The sequence below is a fragment of the Bombina bombina genome, chromosome 2 (genome assembly GCF_027579735.1).
Source record: "Bombina bombina isolate aBomBom1 chromosome 2, aBomBom1.pri, whole genome shotgun sequence".
Lineage (NCBI taxonomy): Eukaryota > Metazoa > Chordata > Amphibia > Anura > Bombinatoridae > Bombina > Bombina bombina.
In genome coordinates, this window is record NC_069500.1 from 369,959,053 (window position 1) to 369,986,781 (window position 27,729).

Sequence of the window (27,729 nt, forward strand, 5' to 3'; positions counted from 1 at the left end):
TTTAAAAAAAAAAAAAATATTAAGGGCACATTAGAATATGAAATGTTGCGACTACAGCTGATGTCCTTTTTATGGTTTAAAGGGACGAACTATCTCCAAAATGAAAAGTAGCTCAACAATACAGTTAAAAGTAAAACAAAATTCATATATATACAAACAGATATTACTTGTAATTACAGACTATAAATTACTTGTCACTGTTGGTACCAGGGGCTACCTAACAAACCTAAGGAACTAAATACTAGAGTTGTTTTTTCCACCTTAAAAAAATAATGTTTCTTCTACTTAACACCCAACATTAGTAAGTGGGAGAAAAAACTATACCTATTAGAACTGTAGCAAATACAATAAATAATAATAATAATGTATTTTCCCCTGTCAGTCAAAATGCTGCACAAGGCCATTAAATCATTTATGTAGAGAGCACATCATTCTTTTTACCTGATTCTTCCCACGGCGCCGATAATTTCTTCTTACAAGGTTCTTGTAATTCTCATTCTTTTTGGTCAAATAATAAAAAAGGACGCAATCTGACACAGTCTGGAACAAAGATAAGCAGAATTACTATACAGGGAACTCACAGTTTGGCTGCATAATCAAGTAGGTTGAAAAGATTAATCATGGCTACATTTTACTCTGTGTAATTACTATCTGACAACAGTATTTTAATTTCACAACATTCTTCCCATAGAGACGTCTACACTGTGTAAAGCAAACTCCCCCTTGCAAAAATGCAGCTAAATATGAAGATATAAAATGGAAACAAGGGTGCTTCCTTCAGCTGTAAAGGTATGATAATACTACTCCAAGTGGGATTTTATACAGCAGGGCAGGTGGCATGTGCTGAATGGGCACAATGCTACAGTCATAATATGGTATTTTTAATAGCTCTACATTTGCTCTCTGTGTAGATGCACTTTTACACTCTTGAGGAAAATACATGAAGAGTCCTTGACTCGTCTACAGAAAGGAAATTCATTTTATTTTTTTATAACTTGTTTAATGATTAACAGTACTCAAAACACCAGAGACAAGTCAGGAATTCCAACAATACTGACTTTTTTTTTTTTTACGAACACAAACATAAAAAACAGTAACATGGTATAAAATGTTCATAAATACACTGTATAATTATACCGTATAAATGTATGTAATGTATCTACTGAATACTAATAAACAAACGTACCTTTCTTTCTAAGAATGACGCAATGAACACAAAGTTCTTTGGCTGTTGAATAAATCTGTAAAAAGACAGACAGGAATCAGATTTGGTTTTTTTTCAGTTCGTATTTAGTGAGAAACTCAAAATTTAGCTGCAATGTTTTGATCCAAAGCAAAGTGGGAGTTCGAGTGCATCAAAATAATCACACATTCCATCTGTAAGAGGCTGATATTTGTTTTTCTTAGAAATTATAGCACCGGTTTCTCTGTACAACAAAGGAACATTTTACGAGCAATGCAACGTCATTTACACAGTAAAAAAAAAAAAAGGAAACACACAGGATTCTGTAGCTGTCTTGCTGTTATTATGGCTGACGGTCCTGCTGTAGACATATTAAGTTATGTTATAACATGCATTATTAATGATTATTCCTGTGGCAGTATCTGTGTAAAAGAAAAATCACTGAACGACTTAAAACCTTCCCAGTTGTGTTTAACGTACTCATTTTTATAATCTGATTAATCGTCTAATGGACGGCACTTTGCAAGTTTATGATCTATGACATTAGTTATGTAGTATCACATGCTCAAAATGCACACTAGTCAGTCATTGGGCAACTAAAGTAATTATTTATGTGCACAGTGCCTTTTAATCTAAACGCTATAGACAGGTTATTACATTAGCAGAACAAGGCGATAAAATGAGATTTAGTAGCATACATATTCTGAAAGTGTCTGGAAATTATAAATCCAACACAAAGACCTATTGAGTAAATCTACTTACACATTAAAATATTTATGCCTTGCCTGATGTTAATGTGCCGTTTTAATGTTCATTACATGTTACAAGATAAGTGTTTGACCTGGGTCATTCAGAAAGCATTTTACAGAAGCAGAGGATTCTGGATAGCTAGCCCTGGTTTACACATGACACATTTGGCATTACTGAGCTACCTTTTGTATTCAGAAACTGTGTGAATCACTCAATACACTAAAATATTGATGGTGCTGGTGGGATCCAGTATTTAAATGCTAGGTTTTTAAAATTCCAAAGCTCCACTATAAAGAGCACTTTTTTTTCAACATTTAAAAGAAAAGAATGTATATATTTTTTAGGTGGCTGATATGCCAGTTACATTGCATAGATAGCTAGATTTAAAGGGATAGAAGGGTCACAATTGAAATGTGCATGGGTGCATTTCAATTTGAAATAGAATAATTTTTGCAATAAACTTCCATTAGCAAAACTGCTTCTAGTAAACATTATTACTGTTTTTCTGTGGCATACACACATATCCTGTGAGGGCCCGTGCACCACTAATCAAACACACCTTCTCAAAGAGGTGGCGGTGGTGTGTATTGCTTCCGTGTCATACAAGCCACTGCTGACTCTGAGAAGGAGTGGTATGAATACTGGTGCACGGACCCTAAAAAGATATGTATGTATGCTGCGCAAAATCAGTAAGAACTTTAACTAGAAACATTTTTGCTAAAGGAAGTATATTGTAAAAATGCTTCTATTTCAAATTTAAATGCAGCCATGCACATTTTAGTTTTTACCTTTCTATCCCTTTAAATCTACCAACTAAAGCAAAGCTCTTCAAACTACAGCAAAATGTCTCCAACCAAACCCTCACTTTATATGTCCATGAGCACCCTTCTGCACCTTTCAGGGATTAATATAAACCAATGGCACCACTTATTCAAGTAATGTGGAGACTAATCTTATTCTTACATTTATTTTGCCTTCTCAGCTCTCAGTTATTTTAATTTCTCTAGGGCTGTTGGTGCCCTATATCTAGGTACTTGTATTTACATTTCAGTTTAGGTACTGAATAGGATACATTCATTGTTCCCATATTGGCTTCCCTATGTGATAACATTTGCAATCTATGCTTTATTGTCAAACACTAAAAGTTGGTAAACTATTAAAAACTCAATGTGATGCTTTATTTGTAGCTAATCATTCCTGCTACCATTTGTAAAAGTGCTAACTGATAAACATACCCTCTAATAAATGCACGCAATAAGAATCCTATTAGTTCATAGTGATAACTGTCAGCATTGTTCTATATCAATTAGCAGCAAACATTTAAAACATAAATAGTTTACATTCCTCTTTGAAACTATGAAATACTATTGAAACCATAATTTCTCAAATTACTTTTGTATCCAATATATAAAAAGTAACTTCCCGATTATTTGTACGTCATCATCTAATAAACTTATTTTAGTTACAAAGAACCTTGACAATTCCTTCTGTTACAGCTATGTGCTCTTATAACAATTGCTTTCTACGGTTGCTGTAAAGTAACTAAAATTGTTTGCTTTGAACTTGGCTAATTTGATTAAATTATTTGCCTCCGTAATCATCGGTAGTTATAGACTTAGTGTTCCTAAAATAGCTTGAATTGTCAAATCATTGCCATTAATATTGGGTTCCCACAAACCTTCTCTCCCCCCTTAACATGTTTTGCTGTATCTCACAGCTTTAGCAAAATACTTTTTAACCACTTCATTGATCTCTCATTCTAAAATAAGCTTCTATCTGCCATACTGTTGAATTCCAAAAGGATGATACTGCATTTCAAAACACTTTTTTTTTTTTTATTATTCAGATATCCTAACATTTAGATAGAGTGAGTCTCTCATGAATCATAGACCACAAGCAAACCCTTATGCTGCCAACTATGTAAATAATGTATTGCAATAAAGAGATCAGTGATTGATTTGGTACATCAATGTGTGCTGGGTCATGTGATTTTTCCGGGAACTGTCCAGTAAGTGCAGATGATATACTGTTTAATGAGTTAGAAGGTAGATTTCTCACATTATTACAATATTATGTTTTGGTTTAGAATCTGAAGTAGCAGAAAATGGGTTTCCCCAGATTTACTGTATCTCCATTTCATGAAAGTTTTACTAGAACAAAAAGAAATTATTGTTTACTTTTTCACTATAATTTGAATAATAGTGTTGCACTGTGGTTTTCAAATATACTGTATGTGTTTCATGTAATGACAAGCAAGGATTTAAATTGCGTGTGGGTTATGGGGTCATTCAGCCCTAGCACAGTAAATACTATATACTGTGTGTATATATATATATATATATGTATATATATATATATATATATATATACACACACACATATATATATATATATATATATATATATACACATATACAGTATATATGTGTGTATGCAAGATATATATATATATATATATATATATATATATATATATATATATATATATAGTGAGAGAGAGAGAGAGAGAGAGAGAGATGTATGTGCAAACGGGTGTTTTTCTTTCATGTGAAATCTGGAAGTAGGAGGCTTGTTTCTGGCTCTTTTCGGAACTCTCTGGATTTTCACTTGCAGAAGAGGATATTTGGTTTCAGAAAAGAGCCGAATACCGAAAACAGCCTCCTAGTTCCACATTAGGCAGTGAACGAAACTGCTTAATGCACATCATCTGTTATATTTTATGTATATATATATATATATATATATATATATATATATATATATATATATATATATATATATATATATATACACATACACACACATATACATACACTAGTCCTAAAGCCCGTGTACACGGGCCAATTTTTGCAGTACAGCGGTTCCACTCCTTGCTCTCTCTCTCTATCCCCCCTCTCTTCTGCTCTCACTATCCCCCCTCTCTTTTGCTCCCTCTTTAGCGCTCTCCCCCCTCTCTTTTGCTCTCTCTCCCTCTCTTTTACTCTCACTATCCTCCCTCTTTTGCTCTCTCTCCTCCCTCTCTTTTGCTGTCTCCATTCCCCTTCTTTTGCTCTCTTTTCTCTTTCTTTTGCTCTCTCCCTCCCCCCTCTTTTGCTCGCTCTCTCCCCCCTCTCTTTTGCTCGCTCTCTCCCCCCTCTCTTTTGCTCGCTCTCTCCCCCTCTCTTTTGCTCGCTCTCTCCCCCCTCTCTTTTGCTCGCTCTCTCCCCCCTCTCTTTTGCTCTCTCTCCCCCTCACTTTTGCTCTCTCCCTCTTTTACTCTCTTTCCCTCTCTTTTGCTCTCTTTCCCTCTCTTTTGCTCTCTCTACCCCCCTCTTTTGCTCTCTTTCCCCCCTCTTTTGCTTTCTCTATCCCCCCTCTTTTGCTCTCTCTCTCCCCCCTCTTTTCCTCCCTCTTTTGCACTCTCTCTCCCCCTCTCTTTGCGCTCTCCCCCCTCTCTTTTGCTCTCTCTACCCCTCTCTTTTGCGCTCTCTCTCCCTCTATTTTACTCTCACTATCCCCCCTCTTTTGCTCTCTCTCCCCCCTCTTTTGCTGTCTATATTCCCTCTCTTTTGTGCTCTCTCTCCCTCTCCCCCCTCTTTTGCTCTCTCTCCCCCCTCTTTTCCTCCCTCTTTTGCGCTCTCTCTCCCCCTCTCTTTGCGCTCTCCCCCCTCTCTTTTGCTCTCTCTTCTTCTTTTGCTCTCTCTACCCCCTCTCTTTTGCGCTCTCTCTCCCTCTATTTTACTCTCACTATCCCCCCTCTTTTGCTCTCTTTCCCTCCTCTCTTTTGCTGTCTCTCTCTCCCCTCTCTTTTGCTCTCTCTCTCTCTCCCATCTCTTTTGCTGTCTCCCCCCTCTCCTTCTCTTTTGCTCTCTCTACCACCCTCTTTTGCTTTCTCTATCCCCCTCCCTTTTGACCTCTCTCTCCCCTTTCTTTGCTCTAACCTCCCCCTCACTTTTGCTGTCTCTATCTCCCATCTTTTGATCTCTCTCTCCCCATTCTTTTGTTCTACCTCCCCCTCTCTTTTGCTCTCTCTATCCCCCCTCTCTTTTGCGGTCTCTCTCTCCCCTCTCTTATGCTCTCTCTCTTCCCTCTCTTATGCTCTCCCCCCTCTTCCCTCTTTTGCGCTCTCCCCCCTCTCTTTTGCTCTCTCTCCACTTTCTCCACCCTCTCTTTTGCTGTCTCTCTCCCTCTCTCTTGCTCTCTCTATCTCCCCTCTTTAGATCTCTCTCTCCCCTTTCTTTTGTTCTCCCTCCCCCTCTCTTTTGCTCTCTCTATCTCCCCTCTTTTGATCTCTCTCTCCTCTTCCTTTTGCTCTACCTCCCCCTCTCTTTTGCCGTCTCTCTCCCTCTCTTTTGCTCTCTCTCTCCCCCTCTCTTTTGTGCTCTCTCCCCCCCTCTCTTTTGCGCACTCTCCCCCCCTCTCTTTTGCGCACTCTCCCCCCTCTCTTTTGTGCTCTCTCTCCCCCCTCTTTTGCGCTCTCTCTCCCCCTCTCTTTTGCGCTCTCTCTTTCCCCCTCTCTTTTGCGCTCTCTCTCCCCCTCTCTTTTGCGCTCTCTCTCTCCCCCTCTCTTTTGCGCTCTCTCTCTCCCCCTCTCTTTTGCGCGCTCTCTCTCCCCCTCTCTTTTGCGCTCTCTCTCCCCCTCTCTCTTTTGCGCTCTCTCTTCCCTCTCTCTTTTGCGCTCTCTCTTCCCTCTCTCTTTTGCGCTCTCTCTTCCCTCTCTCTTTTGCGCTCTCTCTTTTGCACTCTCTCCCCCCTCTTTTTTGTGCTCTCTCTCTCTTCCCCCTCTCTTTTGCGCTCTCTCCCCCTCTTTTGCGCTCTCTCCCCCTCTCTTTTGCGCTCTCTCTCCCCCTCTTTTGCGCTCTCTCTCTTCCCCTCTCTTTTGCGCTCTCTCTCTCCCCCTCTCTTTTGCGCTCTCTCTCTCCCTATCTTTTGCTCTCTCCCCCCTCTCTTTTGCGCTCTCTCTCCCCCTCTCTTTTGCTCTCCCTCCCCCCTCTCTTCTGCTCTCTCTCTCCCCCTCTCTTTTGCTCTCTCTCTCTCTCTCTCCCCCTCTCTTTTGCTGTCTCTCCCTCTCTTTTGCTCTCTCTCTCCCTCTCTTTTGCTCTCTCTCTCCCTCTTTTGCGCTCTCTCTCTCCTCCTCTCTTCTGCACTCTCTCTCCCCCCTCTCTTTTGCGCTCTCTCTCTCCCCCCTCTTTTACGCTCTCTCTCTCTTCCCCCTCTCTTTTGCGCTCTCTCTAACCTCTCTTTTGCTCTCTCTTCCCCCTCTTTTTTGCGCTCTCTCTCCCCCTCTCTCTTTTGCTCTCTCTCCCCTTCTCTTGTGCTCTCTCTCCCCCCTCTCTTGTGCTCTCTCTCCCCCTTTTGCTCTCTCTCCACTTTCCCCACCCTCTCCCTCTCTTTTGCTCTCTCTATCTCCCCTCTTTAGATCTCTCTCCCCTTTCTTTTGATCTCACTCTCTCCCTTTTCTTTTTCTCTCCCTCCCCCTCTCTTTTGCTGTCTCTCTCCCTCTCTTTTGCTCTCTCTATCTCCCCCTCTTTTTGCGCTCTCTCTCTCCTCCTCTTTTGCACTTTCTCAACCCCCTCTCTTTTGCGCTCTCTCTCTCCCCTCTCTTTTGCGCTCTCTCTCCCCCCTCTTTTGCGCTCTCTCTCCCCCCTCTCTTTTGTGCGCTCTCTCTCTCTTCCCCCTCTCTTTTGTGCGCTCTCTCTCTCTTCCCCCTCTCTTTTGCGCTCTCTCTCTCTCTTCCCCCTCTCTTTTGCTCTCTCTCTTCCCCCTCTTTTTTGCGCTCTCTCTCCCCCTCTCTTTTGCTCTCTCTCTCTACCTCTCTTTTGCTCTCTCTCTCCCCCTCTTACCCCTCTCTTTTGAGCTCTCTCTTCCCTCTCTCTTTTGAGCTCTCTATCTCCCCCTCTCTTTTGCACTCTCTCCCCCTCTCTTTTGCACGCTCTCTCTCCCCCTCTCTTTTGTGCTCTCTCTCTCCCCCTCTCTTTTGCGCTCTCTCTCTCCCCTCTCTTTTGCGCTCTCTCTCTCCCCCTCTCTTTTGCTCTCTCTCTCCCCCTCTCTTTTGTGCTCTCTCCCCTCTCTTTTGCGCTCTCTCTCTCCCCTCTCTTTTGAGCTCTCTCTTCCCTCTCTCTTTTGAGTTCTCTATCTCCCCCTCTCTTTTGCGCTCTCTCTCCCCCTCTCTTTTGAGCTCTCTCTCCCCCTCTCTTTTGCACTCTCTCTCTCCCCCTCTCTTTTGCGCGCTCTCTCTCCCCCTCTCTTTTGCGCTCTCTCTCTCCCCTCTCTTTTGCGCTCTCTCTCCCCTCTCTTTTGCGCTCTCTCTCTCCCCTCTCTTTTGCGCTCTCTCTCTCCCCTCTCTTTTGCGCTCTCTCTCTCCCCCTCTCTTTTGCTCTCTCTCCCCCTCTCTTTTGCGTTCTCTCTCTTTTGCACTCTATCCCCCTCTCTTTTGCTCTCTCTCTCTCCCCCTCTCTTTTGCTCTCTCTCTCTCCCCCTCTCTTTTGCTCTCTCTCTCTCTCTCCCCCTCTCTTTTGCTCTCTCTCTCTCTCCCCCTCTCTTTTGCTCTCTCTCTCTCTCTCCCTCTCTTTTGCTCTCTCTCTCTCCCTCTCTTTTGCGCTCTCTCTCTCCCCCTCTCTTTTGCGCTCTCTCTCTCCCCCTCTCTTTTGCTCTCCCTCCCCCCTCTCTTCTGCTCTCTCTCTCTCCCCCTCTCTTTTGCTCTCTCTCTCTCTCCCCCTCTCTTTTGCTGTCTCTCCCTCTCTTTTGCTCTCTCTCTCCCTCTCTTTTGCTCTCTCTCTCCCTCTTTTGCGCTCTCTCTCCCTCTTTTGCGCTCTCTCTCTCCTCCTCTCTTCTGCACTCTCTCTCCCCCCTCTCTTTTGCGCTCTCTCTCTCCCCCCTCTTTTACGCTCTCTCTCTCTTCCCCCTCTCTTTTGCGCTCTCTCTAACCTCTCTTTTGCTCTCTCTTCCCCCTCTTTTTTGCGCTCTCTCTCCCCCTCTCTCTTTTGCTCTCTCTCCCCTTCTCTTGTGCTCTCTCTCCCCCCTCTCTTGTGCTCTCTCTCCCCCTTCCCTCTTTTGCGCTCTCCCCCCCTTTTGCTCTCTCTCCACTTTCCCCACCCTCTCCCTCTCTTTTGCTCTCTCTATCTCCCCTCTTTAGATCTCTCTCCCCTTTCTTTTGATCTCACTCTCTCCCTTTTCTTTTTCTCTCCCTCCCCCTCTCTTTTGCTGTCTCTCTCCCTCTCTTTTGCTCTCTCTATCTCCCCCTCTTTTTGCGCTCTCTCTCTCCTCCTCTTTTGCACTTTCTCAACCCCCTCTCTTTTGCGCTCTCTCTCTCCCCTCTCTTTTGCGCTCTCTCTCCCCCCTCTTTTGCGCTCTCTCTCCCCCCTCTCTTTTGTGCGCTCTCTCTCTCTTCCCCCTCTCTTTTGCGCTCTCTCTCTCTCTTCCCCCTCTCTTTTGCTCTCTCTCTTCCCCCTCTTTTTTGCGGTCTCTCTCCCCCTCTTCTGCTCTCTCTCTCTCCCCCCTCTCTTGTGCTCTCCCCCCTTTTGCTCTCTCTCCACTTTCTCCACCCTCTCTTTTGCTGTCTCTCTCCCTCTCTTTTGCTCTCTCTATCTCCCCTCTTTTGACATCTCTCTCCCCTTTCTTTGCTCTCTCTCCCCATCTTTTGTTGTCTCTCCCTCTCTTTTGCTGTCTCTATCTCCCCTCTTTTAATCTCTCTCTCCCCTTTCTTTTGTTCTACCTCCCCCTCTCTTTTGCTCTCTCTATCTCCCCTCTTTTGATCTCTCTCTCCCCTTTCTTTTGCTCTCCCCCTCTCTCTCCCTCTCTTTTGCTCTCTCTCTCCCCTTTCTTATGTTTTCCCTACCCCCTCTCTCCCCTCTTTTGAGCTCTCCGCACGGCCTTTCATGGCCCCGCCCTTCCCAGCCCATGTCACGCCCGTGCCTCGCCCAGGTAACTCCCGGCGGCCCTCGCACTTCTCACTCTGAGGCTGAGTCTGCAGTTCAGAAGGCCAGGTGTGTTTGTCCTCACGCGCAGTCTCTACTGCGCATGACAGTTTCGGACAATCACGCCTTTTATAGTATAGGATATATATATATATATATATATATATATATATGTATTCCCCAACAGACGAATGCACTCACAGGTCTTGTTCAAAGAAAACCATTAATGTATTGTACAACCATGACTATGATGATAACACTGAAGGAACTTAGCACATTGTATCCTTACCGGTTGATAGGTAACCACAGTTACAAGCTACACAAACAACACATTTTTTTTTTTTCATTTTTAAATTGGCACTTTACCTAATAATTGAGTTTGATTACCCTGTTTGAAATAATGTTGCTATTAATTGATGACCGGCTGGCATCGCTAATGTTGAGCACATAAATGATGTATATACACAGGTGGCCCTCGGTTTACTCCGGTTCAATTTGCGCCATTTCAGAATAACAACCTTTTTTTTTCAGTCATGGGACTGCTATTGAAATGCATTAAAAATCAGTGCACTCATTAAAATAGCCAGTAGGTGGAGCTGTCCGCTTGTGTTTCAGCAAAGTTAAGCTAGTTTAACAGCCTGAAATTGATCTGTGTACACAGATCAGACAAGACCTATCGATAAAGATCTTGCAGCCACTTCCCTATTATCTTCCTGTCCAGCTGCTTGAGATGAGGGTGCCTAACTGCCTATTAATCACTGCAGATTGAAATGCATAGAATAGGTGCAGACACAATATTATCTAACATGCTAACAATGCAGAGAACTGATTGCAGAAAAATGCAAGTAAAAAAATGTTTTTGTTCATTAAACTTAGTTTGATGATGATGCAATCTGTTGTGCAATTATTTTATTAGGTGATGTTTAGCAAATGTTTTTGGTCATTAAACTTAGTTTGATGATGACACAATCTATATTATTAGGTTTATAATGTTGTTTAGCATTTTTAAAGTCTTCATTTCAAAGCTTATGACAATTTTGAGAGGAGTCTGGAACCTAACTCCCTTAATTCCCATTGACTTACATTATAAACTGGGTTTCAACAACGGTTTCGATTTACAACAATTCCTCCTGGAACCTAACCCCGGCGTAAACTGAGGGCTACCTGTACAATGTTATATTTACGATAGAAGTAATTTCCATTAAAGGACCAGTAAACACAGTAGATTTGCATAATCAACAAATGCAAGATAACAAGACAATACAATAGCATTTACTCTGAATTTCAAATGAGTTGTAGTTTTTTTCTAACAAATTATAAAGTTATGTATATTTCCACTCTCCCTATACCATGTGATAGCAATCAGCCAATCACGAATGCATATACGTATAGTCTGTGAATTCTTGCACATGCTCAGTAGGAGCTGGTGACTCAAAAAGTGTAAATATAAAAGAATGTGCAAATTTTTTTTTAAATGGAAGTAAATGGGAAAGTTGTTTAAAATTACATGCTCTATCTGAATCATGGAAATTTAATTTGACCCGAGTGTCCCTTTAATGTCACACTGCCGGAAGTGAAGTAAGGGCACTTCCGGTTTCACGAAACGGTGGAACGCAGATTTGCGTTCCAATACAGTTATTTGGCGCCATACTGTTTAAAGGAGGTATGCACTATGCTTGATTTGTTGTATTATTAGCACTATATATGTGTGGGTTGCACTTTTCATGCTGATGAAGGAGATTGCATCTCCGGAAAAAATTCCAATCCATTTTTGGATTTATTTGTACAAGACCTGTGAGTGCATTCGTCTGTTGGAATATTTGATTGCATTTTTGCACACAGGCAGCTGGCTTCTGGTGGGTTGGTCTGAAGATTGGATTATATATATATATATATATATATATATATATATATATATATATATATATATATATAAATATAAATAAATACCCTGACTACAAAAAAGCCTGTTTGAAAGATCCAAGGTCACAGGTTCAAATCCCTGCAGGGCCGACTCAGCCCTTCATCCTTCCGAGGTCGATAAAATGAGTACCATTAAATTGGGTAATAACAACTATTACTATTCAGCTGCCGATTTGGTTAATTCCGAGAGCGAGCGATGAAAAAGCGCTTTGAGTCCCACTGGGAGAAAGGCGCTATATAAATACTAGTAGTTATTATTATTATTATTATATGTGTGTGTGTGTGTGTGTGTGTTTGTGCGTATGTATATAAAGGGAAAATATAAACAGCGCTTCACCTATATATAGATATAGGATAGCTAGGGATGTTTATCAATGGGTCAATAAATTAAATGAAATAAATGTAAATACATATGAGTAAAATATCTTAATATTTAATTTATCAAAACAATACATACATATGCATACTATTAGTATATATAAAAACACTCAAAATAAAATCAGAATAAAAAACATTCATAGATGAGTCATTCGTAGGGAGAAAAATTATAAATAACTTTCTAGGTAGACACACAGAGGAGAGGACGTCTCCACCTCCTCAGACAATAAAAAATCTTCAAAGAGCAATGTGTTATTCTTGAGAATAGTAGCGTTCCACCTTTATTTAATTGCAAGTCACTTCTTTGCAGTATACTTTACAATGTTGCAAAAAACCTTCAGAGAGCAGTGTGCTATGCTTAAGATTAATGGCACTCCACCTTTACTAAGTTGCAAGTCTCTTTTTTGTTGCAGTGTACTTTGCAATGTTGCAATGTGTATTGCTCGCTCCTTAGTGTTTTTGCCCACCTTTCCTCTTAATATAACTTAGCATTCAAGGAGGTCAAATTTGTTTATCCAAAAATTTCTGCATTCATATGTGTAAGAGTGGTTCATGTGCTTGAAATAAAAGTTAGTAGTTGTTTTAAACAGTTTCTGGTGGCAAGCAAGTAGAAGGGTAGCTCCAAGAAACACTTTAATCGTGGTTCCGTGTACAAAATAGTTGCATTTGGAATATATACACTCTCAGTGCTGTAAAGTTCAGTGCAGGATAGGTAATTACAGGCAGGTATACTTTACCGGTCACCCTTTGTTTGCGATCTCCGGCGTGGATATTGTGGCGTCCTTTTGGCCCTGTATCGACCTGTCGGATAACGCTCTCACCTCTGACCTTGATATAGTGATGTCAGCAATTTTCATCCGCAACGGGTATTGCCACTACGGTCTCTCCAGGTGTCCACTTCGCTGTAGGTGTGCCGGTAACCTGCTTGTATGCTTCTTTCTTTAGATGCCAATAGTGATCATCCGGATTCTGTGTCTCAGAACTCTGCGCAGAGTGTCAGATAAAGTGTAGCCTGCTCGGCTGGTAGCTAATCCGGGTTCTTTCTTTTAGTAGCTCCTTCGAGGATACGTCTACGCGTTTCACCGTAGTGTAGGCTTTATAATTTTTCTCCCTACGAATGACTCATCTATGAATGTTTTTTATTCTGATTTTATTTTGAGTGTTTTTATATATACTAATAGTATGCATATGTATGTATTGTTTTGATAAATTAAATATTAAGATATTTTACTCATATGTATTTACATTTATTTCATTTAATTTATTGACCCATTGATAAACATCCCTAGCTATCCTATATCTATATATAGGTGAAGCGCTGTTTATATTTTCCCTTTATCTTCAGCTTCAGAATATTTGTGAGATTATTCTATTAAACAGCTAACAGGGTGTAAGTAAGGCGCTCCTTATAAATACACTTTCTGCGTATGTATATAAGCAGTATTCTCAGCAATTTATTTTTATATATCATGGTGAGGCCGAAGCAGAAAAACAAATAAAATTACTTCCTTGACCCTGAAGATGCTATACACACTAATATCCAATATCCTGATGCTTAGCCGACCTCCCAACTGTCCCCATTTGAGAAACACAGTCCCTAATTCTGAGCTCTGTCCCACTGTCCCTCTGAGACAACCATATGTCCCGATTTTCAGAAATTTCTTTAACCCCACCAAAGACCTCCCACATATGCCCCCAAAGCAGCCAGACATGCCGCATAATCGCACCCACTACCAAAACCGGGATACCAACCATCCTGACATGCCCCATGACCTCGGGATACCAACTATCCTGACATGGTCCCACCCACAAAACAGAGACAGCTGCCCCCCACCTCCTGAGTCCCCAGTACCTAGACATAAATAAAGGGAGGTACGGTCATTTGTATTGCCCATTGATCACATATTAACCATTTTGACTGTCTGTGTATGAACTGTGTTAATCAAAACCATATATTTTATCTTATGAACTAGTTGGGCAAGTAAGACGATATTCAAAATACAATTAAAGAAAACATGAAAGTCAGAATGCAACTGAAAAAAGCTTTCAAATTTACTTTCATTATCAATTTGACCTTGTTCTCTTGGTATCCTTTGTTAAAAAGAAAACTGTTCACAGCTCATATATGTATATGAGTCTGTAACTGATAGCTTGCTAAGTAATCCAAAAACACAAAGAGTAGTCCAGCACTGTGTAACCGGGTGCAAAGCTGTGGCAGGGTACTACACAAACCCTGAAATAGTAATCCAAAGATGCTTTAGCTTGCTAAGTGATACAAGTGGCAGGGAAAAATGACTGCTGTTTTGAAATTCAAGCTAAGCATTATTTCATTATATTTTTATTATGCCATTCTACTGTATTTAATAACCCCTTAACATACAAGGAAGGCATTTCCGAAAAAGGCTAAAACCAATAAAATATTTGAAAAAATAAATTAAAAATGAATGGATCAGTTGAACGGCATTTCATCAGGATATATTTATTTATTTATTTTGTTTTTCTAAAGAGGTAGAGCCTATTGTCTAATGACAGCTATAATTGAACCACATAAAATTAACAGTCATTACCTATATGAAGGAAACCCTGCAACTCCCTTTATTACAAACTGCTTCTTAGAAGAACTATTTATAAGTATAAGACACTGCTTAGTGCTTTTTATTACAACAATATCATTTTAATCCATTGCCACAAAAACATAATTTATGCTTACCTGATAAATGTATTTCTCTTGTAGTGTAGTCAGTCCACGGGTCATCCATTACTTATGGAATATATCTCTTCCTAACAGGAAGCTGCAAGAGGATCACCCAAGCAGAGCTGCTATATAGCTCCTCCCCTCACATGTCATATTCAGTCATTCGACCAAAACCAGACGAGAAAGGAGAAACCATAGGGTGCAGTGGTGACTGGAGTTTAATTAAAATTTAGATCTGCCTTAAAGGGACAGTTTACTCAAAAAATGTCTCCCCTTTAATTTGTTCCCAATGATCCACTTTACCTGCTGGAGTGTATTAAATTGTTTACAAGTAGCTCCTTTACCCTTATATTGGTATTTTAAATGGTTGATTTAGCATGTGGTATCCCCACCTATTCTGAAAGTTTGTGGCCGCGCGTACCAGCTATAGATAAGCTTTGTAAACAAAGCCAGCAGAAGAAATTACACTCCCAGTCGGATATAGCAGAGATAAGATAATAAAATGTTGATTTTCCATTGTTCTCTCAAGGTACTGGTGATTGTTTGAAGGACAGATATAAGATAAAGAAGCAGGTATATGTGCACAATGTGATACAGTAATGAGATCTGATTATACCTACAAGCTCAACCCATTGTATTAGGTTGTGGCTTCAAAACACAAAATCAGAGCTTTAATATACATAAATAAGCCTTAAAAAGCTAATTTTCATACATTTTTTACTCTGCAGTTGGTAAAAAAACCAATTGTAAACACATTAAGGGAAAAACTATTTTACAGTATACTGTCCCTTTAAAGACAGGGCGGGCCGTGGACTGACTACACTACAAGAGAAATAAATTTATCAGGTAAGCATAAATTATGTTTTCTCTTGTTAAGTGTGTTCAGTCCACGGGTCATCCATTACTTATGGAATACCAATACCAAAGCTAAAGTACACGGATGAAGGGAGGGACAAGGCAGGAACCTTAAACAGAAGGAACCACTGCCTGAAGCACCTTTCTCCCAAAAATAGCCTCCGAAGAAGCAAAAGTGTCAAATTTGTAAAATTTTTAAAAAGTGTGAAGTGAAGACCAAGTTGCAGCCTTGCAAATCTGTTCAACAGAGGCCTCATTTTTAAAGGCCCAGGTGGAAGCCACAGCTCTAGTAGAATGAGCTGTAATCCTTTCAGGAGGCTGCTGTCCAGCAGTCTCATAGGCTAAACGTATTATGCTACGAAGCCAAAAAGCGAGAGAGAGGTAGCCGAAGCCTTTTGACCTCTTCTCTGTCCAGAGTAAACGACAAACAGGGAAGAAGTTTGACGAAAATCTTTAGTTGCCTGCAAATAGAACTTCAGGGCACGGACTACGTCCAGATTATGCAAAAGTCGTTCCTTCTTTGAAGAAGGGTTAGGACACAGTGATGGAACAACAGTCTCTTGATTGATATTCCTGTTAGTAACTACCTTAGGTAAGAACCCAGGTTTAGTACGCAGAACTACCTTGTCTGAATGAAAAATCAGATAAGGAGAATCACAATGTAAGGCAGATAACTCAGAGACTCTTCGAGCCGAGGAAATAGCCATCAAAAACAGAACCTTCAAGGATAACAGCTTGATATCAATGGAATGAAGGGGTTCAAATGGAACGCCTTGAAGAACGTTAAGAACTAAGTTTAAGCTCCACGGCGGAGCAACAGTCTTAAACACAGGCTTAATCCTAGCTAGAGCCTGACAAAAAGCCTGAACGTCTGGAACTTCTGCCAGACGTTTGTGTAGATGAATAGACAGAGCAGAAATCTGTCCCTTTAATGAACTAGCAGATAAGCCCTTTTCTAAACCCTCTTGTAGAAAAGACAATATCCTAGGAATCCTAACCTTACTCCATGAGTAACTCTTGGATTCGCACCAATATAAATATTTACGCCATATCTTATGGTAAATTCTTCTGGTAACAGGCTTCCTAGCCTGTATTAAGGTATCAATAACCGACTCCGAGAAGCCAGGCTTTGATAGAATCAAGCGTTCAATCTCCATGCAGTCAGCCTCAGAGAAATTAGATTTGGATGGTTGAAAGGACCCTAAATTAGAAGGTCCTGTCTCAGAGGCAGAGACCACGGTGGACAGGACGACATGTCCACTAGGTCTGCATACCAGGTCCTGCGTGGCCACGCAGGCGCTATCAGAATCACCGAAGCTCTCTCCTGTTTGATCTTGGCAATCAAACGAGGAAGCATCGGAAATGGTGGAAACACATAAGCCATGTTGAAGACCCAAGGGGCTGTCAGAGCATCTATCAGCACCGCTCCCGGGTCCCTGGACCTGGATCCGTAACAAGGAAGCTTGGCGTTCTGGCGAGACGCCATGAGATCCAGATCTGGTTTGCCCCAGCGATGAATCAGTTGAGCGAAGACCTCCGGATGAAGTTCCCACTCCCCCGGATGAAAAGTCTGGCGAATTAGAAAATCCGCCTCCCAGTTCTCCACGCCTGGGATGTAAATCGCTGACAGGTGGCAAGAGTGAGACTCTGCCCAGCGAATTATCTTTGAGACTTCCAACATCGCTAGGGAACTTCTGGTTCCCCCTTGATGGTTGATGTAAGCCACAGTCGTGATGTTGTCCGACTGAAATCTGATGAACCTCAGAGTTGCTAACTGAGGCCAAGCTAGGAGAGCATTGAATATAGCTCTTAATTCCAGAATATTTATTGGGAGGAGTTTCTCCTCCGGAGTCCATAGTCCCTGAGCCTTCAGGGAGTTCCAGACTGCGCCCCAGCCTAGAAGGCTGGCGTCTGTTGTTACAATCGTCCAATCTGGCCTGCGAAAGGTCATCCCCTTGGACAGATGTGGCCGAGAAAGCCACCATAGAAGAGAATCTCTGGTCTCTTGATCCAGATTTAGCAGGGGGGACAAATCTGAGTAATCCCCATTCCACTGACTTAGCATGCACAATTGCAGCGGTCTGAGATGCAGGCGCGCAAATGGTACTATGTCCATTGCCGCTACCATTAAGCCGATTACTTCCATGCACTGAGCTACTGACGGGTATGGAATGGAATGAATGACACGGCAAGCATTTAGAAGCTTTGATAACCTGGCCTCCGTCAGGTAAATTTTCATCTCTACAGAATCTATAAGAGTCCCTAGAAAGGGAACCCTTGTGAGTGGTAATAGAGAACTCTTTTCCACGTTCACCTTCCACCCATGCGACCTCAGAAATGCCAGAACTATCTCTGTATGAGACTTGGCAGTTAGAAAACTTGACGCTTGTATCAGAATGTCGTCTAGGTACGGAGTCACCGTTATTCCTCGCGGTCTTAGTACCGCCAGAAGTGAGCCCAGAACTTTTGTAAAGATTCTTGGAGCCGTAGCTAATCCGAAGGGAAGAGCTACAAACTGGTAATGCCTGTCTAGGAAAGCAAATCTTAGGTACCAATAATGATCCGTGTGAATCGGTATGTGAAGGTAGGCATCCTTTAAGTCCACTGTGGTCATGTACTGACCCTCTTGGATCATGGGAAGGATGGTTCGAATAGTTTCCATTTTGAATGATGGAACTCTTAGGAATTTGTTTAGGATCTTTAAGTCCAAGATTGGTCTGAAGGTTCCCTCTTTCTTGGGAACCACAAATAGATTTGAATAGAATCCTTGCCCGTGTTCCGTCCGCGGAACTGGGTGGATCACCCCCATTAGTAAGAGGTCTTGTACACAGCGTAGAAACGCCTCTTTCTTTATTTGGTTTGCTGATAACCTTGAAAGATGAAATCTCCCTCGTGGAGAAGTTTTGAAGTCCAGGAGATATCCCTGAGATACGATCTCCAACGCCCAGGGATCCTGGACATCTCTTGCCCAAGCCTGGGCGAAGAGAGAAAGTCTGCCCCCACTAGATCCGTTTCCGGATAGGGGGCCCTCTCTTCATGCTGTCTTAGGGGCAGCAGCAGGTTTCTTGGCCTGCTTGCCCTTGTTCCAGGACTGGTTAACTTTCCAGCCCTGTCTGTAACGAGCAACAGCTCCTTCCTGTTTTGGAGCGGAGGAAGTTGATGCTGCTCCTGCCTTGAAGTTACGAAAGGCACGAAAATTAGACTGTTTGGCCTTTGATTTGGCCCTGTCCTGAGGTAGAGCACGGCCCTTACCTCCCGTAATGTCAGCTATAATTTCTTTCAAGCCGGGCCCGAATAAGGTCTGCCCTTTGAAAGGAATATTAAGCAATTTAGATTTAGAAGTCACGTCAGCTGACCAGGATTTAAGCTATAGCGCTCTGCACGCTTGGATGGCGAATCCGGAGTTCTTAGCCGTAAGTTTGGTTAAATGTACGACGGCATCAGAAACAAATGCGTTAGCTAGCTTAAGTGCTTTAAGCTTGTTCATAATTTCATCCAATGGAGCTGTGCGAATGGCCTCTTCCAGAGACTCAAACCAGAATGCCGCCGCAGCAGTGACAGGCGCAATGCATGCAAAGGGCTGTAAGATAAAACCTTGTTGAACAAACATTTTCTTAAGGTAACCCTCTAATTTCTTATCCATTGGATCTGAAAAGGCACAACTATCCTCCACCGGGATAGTGGTACGCTTAGCTAAAGTAGAAACTGCTCCCTCCACCTTAGGGACCGTCTGCCATAAGTCTCGTGTGGTGGCGTCTATAGGAAACATTTTCTTAAATATGGGAGGAGGGGAAAAAGGCACACCAGGTCTATCCCACTCCTTGCTAATAATCTCTGTAAGCCTTTTAAGTATAGGAAACACGTCAGTACACACCGGTACCGCATAGTATCTATCCAACCTACATAATTTTTCTGGAATTGCAACCGTGTTACAATCATTCAGAGCCCCTAATACCTCCCCTAGCAATATGCGGAGGTTCTCAAGCTTAAATTTAAAATTAGAAATCTCTGAATCCAGTCTCCCTGGATCAGATCCGTCACCCACAGAATGAAGTTCTCCGTCTTCATGTTCTGCAAACTGTGACGCAGTATCTGACATGGCTCTCACCTCATCCGCGCGCTCTGTGCTTAACCCAGAGCTATCGCGCTTGCCTCTTAATTCTGGCAATTTAGATAATACTTCTGTCATAACAGTAGCCATGTCTTGCAAAGTGATTTGTAAGGGCCTCCCTGATGTACTTGGCGCCACAAAATCACGCACCTCCTGAGCGGGAGGCGAAGGTACTGACACGTGAGGAGAGTTAGTCGGCATAACTTCCCCCTCGTTGTCTGGTGATAATTTCTTTACATGTAAAGATTGACTTTTATTTAAAGTAACATCAATGCAATTAGTACACAAATTTCTATTGGGCTCCACATTGGCCTTTAAACAAAGTGAACAAAGAGATTCATCTGAGTCAGACATGTTTAAACAGACTAGCAATGAGACTAGCAAGCTTGGAAATACTTTTCTAAATAAATTTACAAGCAATATAAAAAATGCTACTGTGCCTTTAAGAAGCACAAAAAACTGTCACAGTTGAAATAACAATGAACCAAAAAAGTTATAGCAACCAATTTTTCACAGTAAATGTATTAAGTTAGCAAAGGATTGCACCCACCAGAAAATGGATGATTAACCCCTGAATACCCAAAAAACAAAATTTATGCTTACCTGATAAATTCCTTTCTCCTGTAGTGTGGTCTGTCCACGGGTCATCATTACTTCTGGGATATTAACTCCTCCCCAACAGGAAGTGCAAGAGGATTCACCCAGCAGAGCTGCTATATAGCTCCTCCCCTCTACGTCACACCCAGTCATTCGACCAAGAACCAACGAGAAAGGAGAAGCCAAAGGGTGCAGTGGTGACTGGAGTATAATTTAAAAAATTTAGACCTGCCATAAAAAACAGGGCGGGCCGTGGACTGACCACACTACAGGAGAAAGGAATTTATCAGGTAAGCATAAATTTTGTTTTCTCCTGTTAAGTGTGGTCAGTCCACGGGTCATCATTACTTCTGGGATACCAATACCAAAGCTAAAGTACACGGATGACGGGAGGGACAGGCAGGCTCTTTATACGGAAGGAACCACTGCCTGAAGAACCTTTCTCCCAAAAACAGCCTCAGAAGAAGCAAAAGTGTCAAATTTGTAAAATTTGGAAAAAGTATGAAGAGAAGACCAAGTTGCAGCCTTGCAAATCTGTTCAACAGAAGCCTCATTCTTAAAGGCCCAAGTGGAAGCCACAGCTCTAGTAGAATGAGCTGTAATTCTTTCAGGAGGCTGCTGTCCAGCAGTCTCATAGGCTAACCGTATTATGCTACGAAGCCAAAAGGAGAGAGAGGTAGCCGAAGCTTTTTGACCTCTCCTCTGACCAGAATAAACGACAAACAGGGAAGACGTTTGTCGAAAATCCTTAGTTGCCTGTAGATAAAATTTCAGGGCACGGACTACATCTAGATTGTGTAGCAGACGTTCCTTCTTCGAAGAAGGATTAGGACACAAAGATGGAACAACAATCTCTTGATTGATATTCCTGTTAGTGACCACCTTAGGTAAGAACCCAGGTTTAGTACGCAGAACTACCTTGTCTGAATGAAAAATCAGATAAGGAGAATCACAATGTAAGGCAGATAACTCAGAGACTCTTCGAGCCGAGGAAATAGCCATTAGAAACAGAACTTTCCAAGATAACAGCTTGATATCAATGGAATGAAGGGGTTCAAACGGAACACCCTGTAAAACATTAAGAACTAAGTTCAAACTCCATGGTGGAGCAACAGTTTTAAACACAGGCTTGATCCTAGCTAAAGCCTGACAAAAAGCTTGAACGTCCGGAACTTCTGACAGACGTTTGTGTAAAAGAATGGACAGAGCTGAAATCTGTCCCTTTAAGGAACTAGCGGATAAACCCTTTTCTAAACCTTCTTGTAGAAAAGACAATATCCTAGGAATCCTAACCTTACTCCATGAGTAACTCTTGGATTCGCACCAATATAAGTATTTACGCCATATTTTATGGTAAATCTTTCTGGTAACAGGCTTCCTAGCCTGTATTAAGGTATCAATAACTGACTCAGAAAAACCACGTTTTGATAAAATCAAGCGTTCAATTTCCAAGCAGTCAGCTTCAGAGAAATTAGATTTTGATGTTTGAAGGGACCCTGGATCAGAAGGTCCTGTTTCAGAGGTAGAGACCAAGGTGGACAGGATGACATGTCCACTAGATCTGCATACCAAGTCCTGCGTGGCCATGCAGGCGCTATTAGAATCACTGATGCTCTCTCCTGTTTGATTCTGGCAATCAATCGAGGAAGCATCGGGAAGGGTGGAAACACATAAGCCATCCCGAAGGTCCAAGGTGCTGTCAAAGCATCTATCAGAACCGCTCCCGGATCCCTGGATCTGGACCCGTAACGAGGAAGCTTGGCGTTCTGTCGAGACGCCATGAGATCTATCTCTGGTTTGCCCCAACGTCGAAGTATTTGGGCAAAGACCTCCGGATGAAGTTCCCACTCCCCCGGATGAAAAGTCTGACGACTTAGGAAATCCGCCTCCCAGTTCTCCACTCCCGGGATGTGGATTGCTGACAGGTGGCAAGAGTGAGACTCTGCCCAGCGAATTATCTTTGATACTTCCATCATTGCTAGGGAGCTTCTTGTCCCTCCCTGATGGTTGATGTAAGCTACAGTCGTGATGTTGTCCGACTGAAACCTGATGAACCCCCGAGTTGTTAACTGGGGCCAAGCCAGAAGGGCATTGAGAACTGCTCTCAATTCCAGAATGTTTATTGGCAGGAGACTCTCCTCCTGATTCCATTGTCCCTGAGCCTTCAGAGAATTCCAGACAGCGCCCCAACCTAGTAGGCTGGCGTCTGTTGTTACAATTGTCCAGTCTGGCCTGCTGAATGGCATCCCCCTGGACAGATGTGGCCGAGAAAGCCACCATAGAAGAGAATTTCTGGTCTCTTGATCCAGATTCAGAGTAGGGGACAAGTCTGAGTAATCCCCATTCCACTGACTTAGCATTCACAATTGCAGCGGTCTGAGATGTAGGCGTGCAAAGGGTACTATGTCCATTGCCGCTACCATTAAGCCGATCACCTCCATGCATTGAGCTACTGACGGGTGTTGAATGGAATGAAGGGCACGGCATGCATTTTGAAGCTTTGTTAACCTGTCTTCTGTCAGGTAAATCTTCATTTCTACAGAATCTATAAGAGTCCCCAAGAAGGGAACTCTTGTGAGTGGAAAGAGAGAACTCTTCTTTTCGTTCACCTTCCATCCATGCGACCTTAGAAATGCCAGTACTAACTCTGTATGAGACTTGGCAGTTTGAAAGCTTGAAGCTTGTATCAGAATGTCGTCTAGCTACGGAGCTACCGAAATTCCTCGCGGTCTTAGTACCGCCAGAAGAGCACCCAGAACCTTTGTGAAGATTCTTGGAGCCGTAGCCAATCCGAATGGAAGAGCTACAAACTGGTAATGCCTGTCTAGGAAGGCAAACCTTAGATACCGGTAATGATCTTTGTGAATCGGTATGTGAAGGTAAGCATCCTTTAAATCCACTGTGGTCATGTACTGACCCTTTTGGATCATGGGTAAGATTGTCCGAATAGTTTCCATTTTGAACGATGGAACTCTTAGGAATTTTTTTAGGATCTTTAAATCCAAGATTGGCCTGAAAGTTCCCTCTTTTTTGGGAACCACAAACAGATTTGAGTAAAACCCTTGTCCTTGTTCCGACCGCGGAACCGGATGGATCACTCCCATTAGTAAAAGATCTTGTACACAGCGTAGAAACGCCTCTTTCTTTATTTGGTTTGTTGACAACCTTGACAGATGAAATCTCCCTTTTGGGGGAGAGGATTTGAAGTCCAGAAGGTATCCCTGAGATATGATCTCTAACGCCCAGGGATCCTGGACATCTCTTGCCCAAGCCTGGGCGAAGAGAGAAAGTCTGCCCCCCACTAGATCCGTTCCCGGATCGGGGGCCCTCAATTCATGCTGTCTTAGGGGCAGCAGCAGGTTTCCTGGCCTGCTTGCCCTTGTTCCAAGACTGGTTAGGTCTCCAGCCTTGTCTGTAGCGAGCAACAGCTCCTTCCTGTTTTGGTGCAGAGGAAGTTGATGCTGCTCCTGCTTTGAAATTACGAAAGGAACGAAAATTAGACTGTCTAGCCTTAGGTTTGGCTCTGTCTTGAGGCAGGGCATGGCCTTTACCTCCTGTAATGTCAGCGATAATTTCTTTCAACCCGGGCCCGAATATGGTCTGCCCTTTGAAAGGTATGTTAAGTAATTTAGATTTAGAAGTAACGTCAGCTGACCAGGATTTTAGCCACAGTGCTCTGCGTGCCTGAATGGCGAATCCGGAATTCTTAGCCGTAAGTTTAGTTAAATGTACTACGGCATCCGAAATAAATGAATTAGCTAGATTAAATGTCTTAAGCTTGTTTGAAATCTCATCTATAGTTATTGAGTCAAGAGTCTCTTCCAGGGACTCGGACCAAAAAGCGGCCGCGGCCGTGACAGACGCAATACATGCAAGGGGTTGCAATATAAAACCTTGTTGAACAAACATTTTCTTAAGGTAACCCTCTAATTTTTTATCCATTGGATCTGAAAAGGCACAGCTATCCTCCACCGGGATAGTGGTACGCTTAGCCAGAGTAGAAACCGCTCCCTCCACCTTAGGGACCGTCTGCCATAAGTCCCGTGTGGTGGCGTCTATTGGAAACATTTTTCTAAACACAGGAGGGGGGGAAAAGGGTACACCGGGCCTATCCCACTCCTTAGTAATTATCTCTGTAAGCCTCTTAGGTATAGGAAATACGTCAGTACTCGCCGGTACCGCATAGTATCTATCCAGCCTACATAATTTCTCTGGGATTGCAACGGTGTTACAATCATTTAGAGCTGCTAATACCTCCCCTAACAGTACACGGAGGTTTTCGAGTTTAAACTTAAAATTAGAAATGTCTGAATCCATTCTATTGGGATCAGAACCGTCACCTGCTGATTGAAGCTCTCCGTCCTCATGTTCAGCATACTGTGACGCAGTATCAGACATGGCCCTATTATCAACAGCGCACTCTGTTCTTACCCCAGAATGATCACGCTTACCTCTTAGTTCTGGTAATTTAGCCAAAACTTCAGTCATAACATTAGCCATATCCTGTAATGTGATTTGTAATGGCCGCCCTGATGTACTCGGCGCTACAATATCACGCACCTCCCGAGCGGGAGATGCAGGTACTGACACGTGAGGCGAGTTAGTCGGCATAACTCTCCCCTCGTTGTTTGGTGAAATATGTTCAATTTGTACAGATTGACTTTTATTTAAAGTAGCATCAATGCAATTAGTACATAAATTTCTATTGGGCTCCACTTTGGCTTTAGCACATATAGCACAGAGATATTCCTCTGAATCAGACATGTTTAACACACTAGCAAATAAACTAGCAACTTGGAAATACTTTTCAAAGTAATTTACAAATAATATGAAAACGTACTGTGCCTTTAAGAAGCACAGAAAAAACATAATTTATGCTTACCTGATAAATTCCTTTCTTCTGTAGTGTGATCAGTCCACGGGTCATCATTACTTCTGGGATATTACTCCTCCCCAACAGGAAGTGCAAGAGGATTCACCCAGCAGAGCTGCATATAGCTCCTCCCCTCTACGTCACTCCCAGTCATTCGACCAAGGACCAACGAGAAAGGAAAAGCCAAGGGTGAAGTGGTGACTGGAGTATAAATTAAAAAATATTTACCTGCCTTAAAAACAGGGCGGGCCGTGGACTGATCACACTACAGAAGAAAGGAATTTATCAGGTAAGCATAAATTATGTTTTCTTCTGTTAAGTGTGATCAGTCCACGGGTCATCATTACTTCTGGGATACCAATACCAAAGCAAAAGTACACGGATGACGGGAGGGATAGGCAGGCTCTTTATACAGAAGGAACCACTGCCTGAAGAACCTTTCTCCCAAAAATAGCCTCCGATGAAGCAAAAGTGTCAAATTTGTAAAATTTGGAAAAAGTATGAAGCGAAGACCAAGTTGCAGCCTTGCAAATCTGTTCAACAGAGGCCTCATTCTTGAAGATATAAAACTAAGTATAATCACCATAGTCCTCTCACACATCCTATCTAGTCGTTGGGTGCAAGAGAATGACTGGGAGTGACGTAGAGGGGAGGAGCTATATGCAGCTCTGCTGGGTGAATCCTCTTGCACTTCCTGTTGGGGAGGAGTAATATCCCAGAAGTAATGATGACCCGTGGACTGATCACACTTAACAGAAGAAAAGTTATGACAGTTGAGAAATAATAAACTGAGAAACTATAACATCAAATCTTTTCCGGTAAAAACACAATTTTAGCAAAGGATTGCCCCCATTAGCAATGGATAACTAACCCTGATAGCAGAAAAAAAGTACAGAAATAAACGTTTTTTATCACAGTCAGCTACAATCTCACAGCTCTGCTGTGAGTGATTACCTCCCTCAAAATAAGTTTTGAAGACCCCTGAGCTCTGTAGAGACGAACCGGATCATGCAGGGAAGACAAGAGACTTCTGACTGAATTTTTTGATGCGTAGCAAAAGCGCCAAAATAGGCCCCTCCCCCTCACACACAACAGTGAGGGAGATCAGTAAACTGTCTTAAATTAAATAAAACGACTGCCAAGTGGAAAAAAACAGTGCCCAAAACATTTTTTTTTTTTTTTTTCACCCAGTACCTCAGAAAATTAAACGATTTAACATGCCAGCAAAAACGTTTAACATCAAATAAATGAAATGTCATTAGAAAGCCTGTTGCTAGTCACTGCAAATTAGGCTAAAGTCTTATGCATACAGTATTATCCCAGTGAAGTGCCATTCCCCAGAATACTGAAGTGTAAAATATACATACATGACAGCCTGATACCAGTTGCTACTACTGCATTTAAGGCTGAGCTTACATTATATCGGTATGGCAGAATTTTCTCAGTCAATTCCATTGTCAGAAAATAATATGCTGCTACATACCTCTTTGCAGATTAACCTGCCCGCTGTCCCCTGATCTGAAGTTTACCTCACTCCTCAGATGGCCGAGAACAGCAATATGATCTTAACTACGCCGGCTAAAATCATACAAAAAACTCAGGTAGATTCTTCTTCAAATTCTACCAGAGAAGGAACAACACACTCCGGTGCTGTTATAAAATAACAAACTTTTGATTGAAGGTATAAAACTAAGTATAATCACCACAGTCCTCTCACACATCCTATCTATGTGTGAGAGGACTGTGGTGATTATACTTAGTTTTATACCTTCAATCAAAAGTTTGGTGCAAGAGAATGACTGGGTGTGACGTAGAGGGGAGGAGCTATATAGCAGCTCTGCTGGGTGAATCCTCTTGCACTTCCTGTTGGGGAGGAGTTAATATCCCAGAAGTAATGATGACCCGTGGACTGACCACACTTAACAGGAGAAACGGATAACAATTTAATAATTAACGTTTTTAACACAGTCAAAACACACTGTCACAGGTCTGCTGTGACTGATTACCTCCCTCAAAATGAATTTTGAAGACCCCTGAGCTCTCTAGAGACGATCTGGATCATGGAGGATGAAGTAGACAGATTGTGACTGAATTTTTACTGCGCAAAAAAGCGCTAAAATAGGCCCCTCCCACTCATATTACAACAGTGGGGAAGCTCAGATAACTGTTTCTATGCAGAAAACAAAAGATGGCCATGTGGTAAAAACCATGCCCCAATAAGTTTTATCACCAAGTACCTCACAAAAAACGATTAACATGCCATTAAACGTTTTGAACATACATTTTAAAAATTATGAAGTGTTATTAATAAGCCTGCTACCAGTCGCTTTTACTGCAGTTAAGGCTCATACATTATTTCAGTATTAACAGTATTTTCAGAGTCAATTCCATTCCTTAGAAAAATACATTCAGTGTACACACACTCATCAGCCTAATACCAGTCGCTATCACTGCATTTAAGGCTGAACT

At 42.2% G+C, this 27,729-nt stretch overlaps 1 protein-coding gene across 12 annotated transcripts in view; it reads right to left on the minus strand.

Annotated features, from left to right (window-relative positions):
* The window catches only part of NCOR2 (nuclear receptor corepressor 2), a 1,025,928-nt gene that overhangs the window by 476,124 nt on the left and 522,075 nt on the right, over positions 1–27,729 (minus strand). For all 12 annotated transcript variants that reach the window (XM_053701833.1, XM_053701839.1, XM_053701838.1 and 9 more), the window contains 2 exons: positions 1,187–1,241; positions 442–540 (listed from right to left, as the gene is read on the minus strand). In XM_053701833.1, coding sequence (XP_053557808.1) covers positions 442–540; positions 1,187–1,241 — 154 coding nt within the window. The remainder of the gene's footprint in view (positions 1–441; positions 541–1,186; positions 1,242–27,729) is intronic.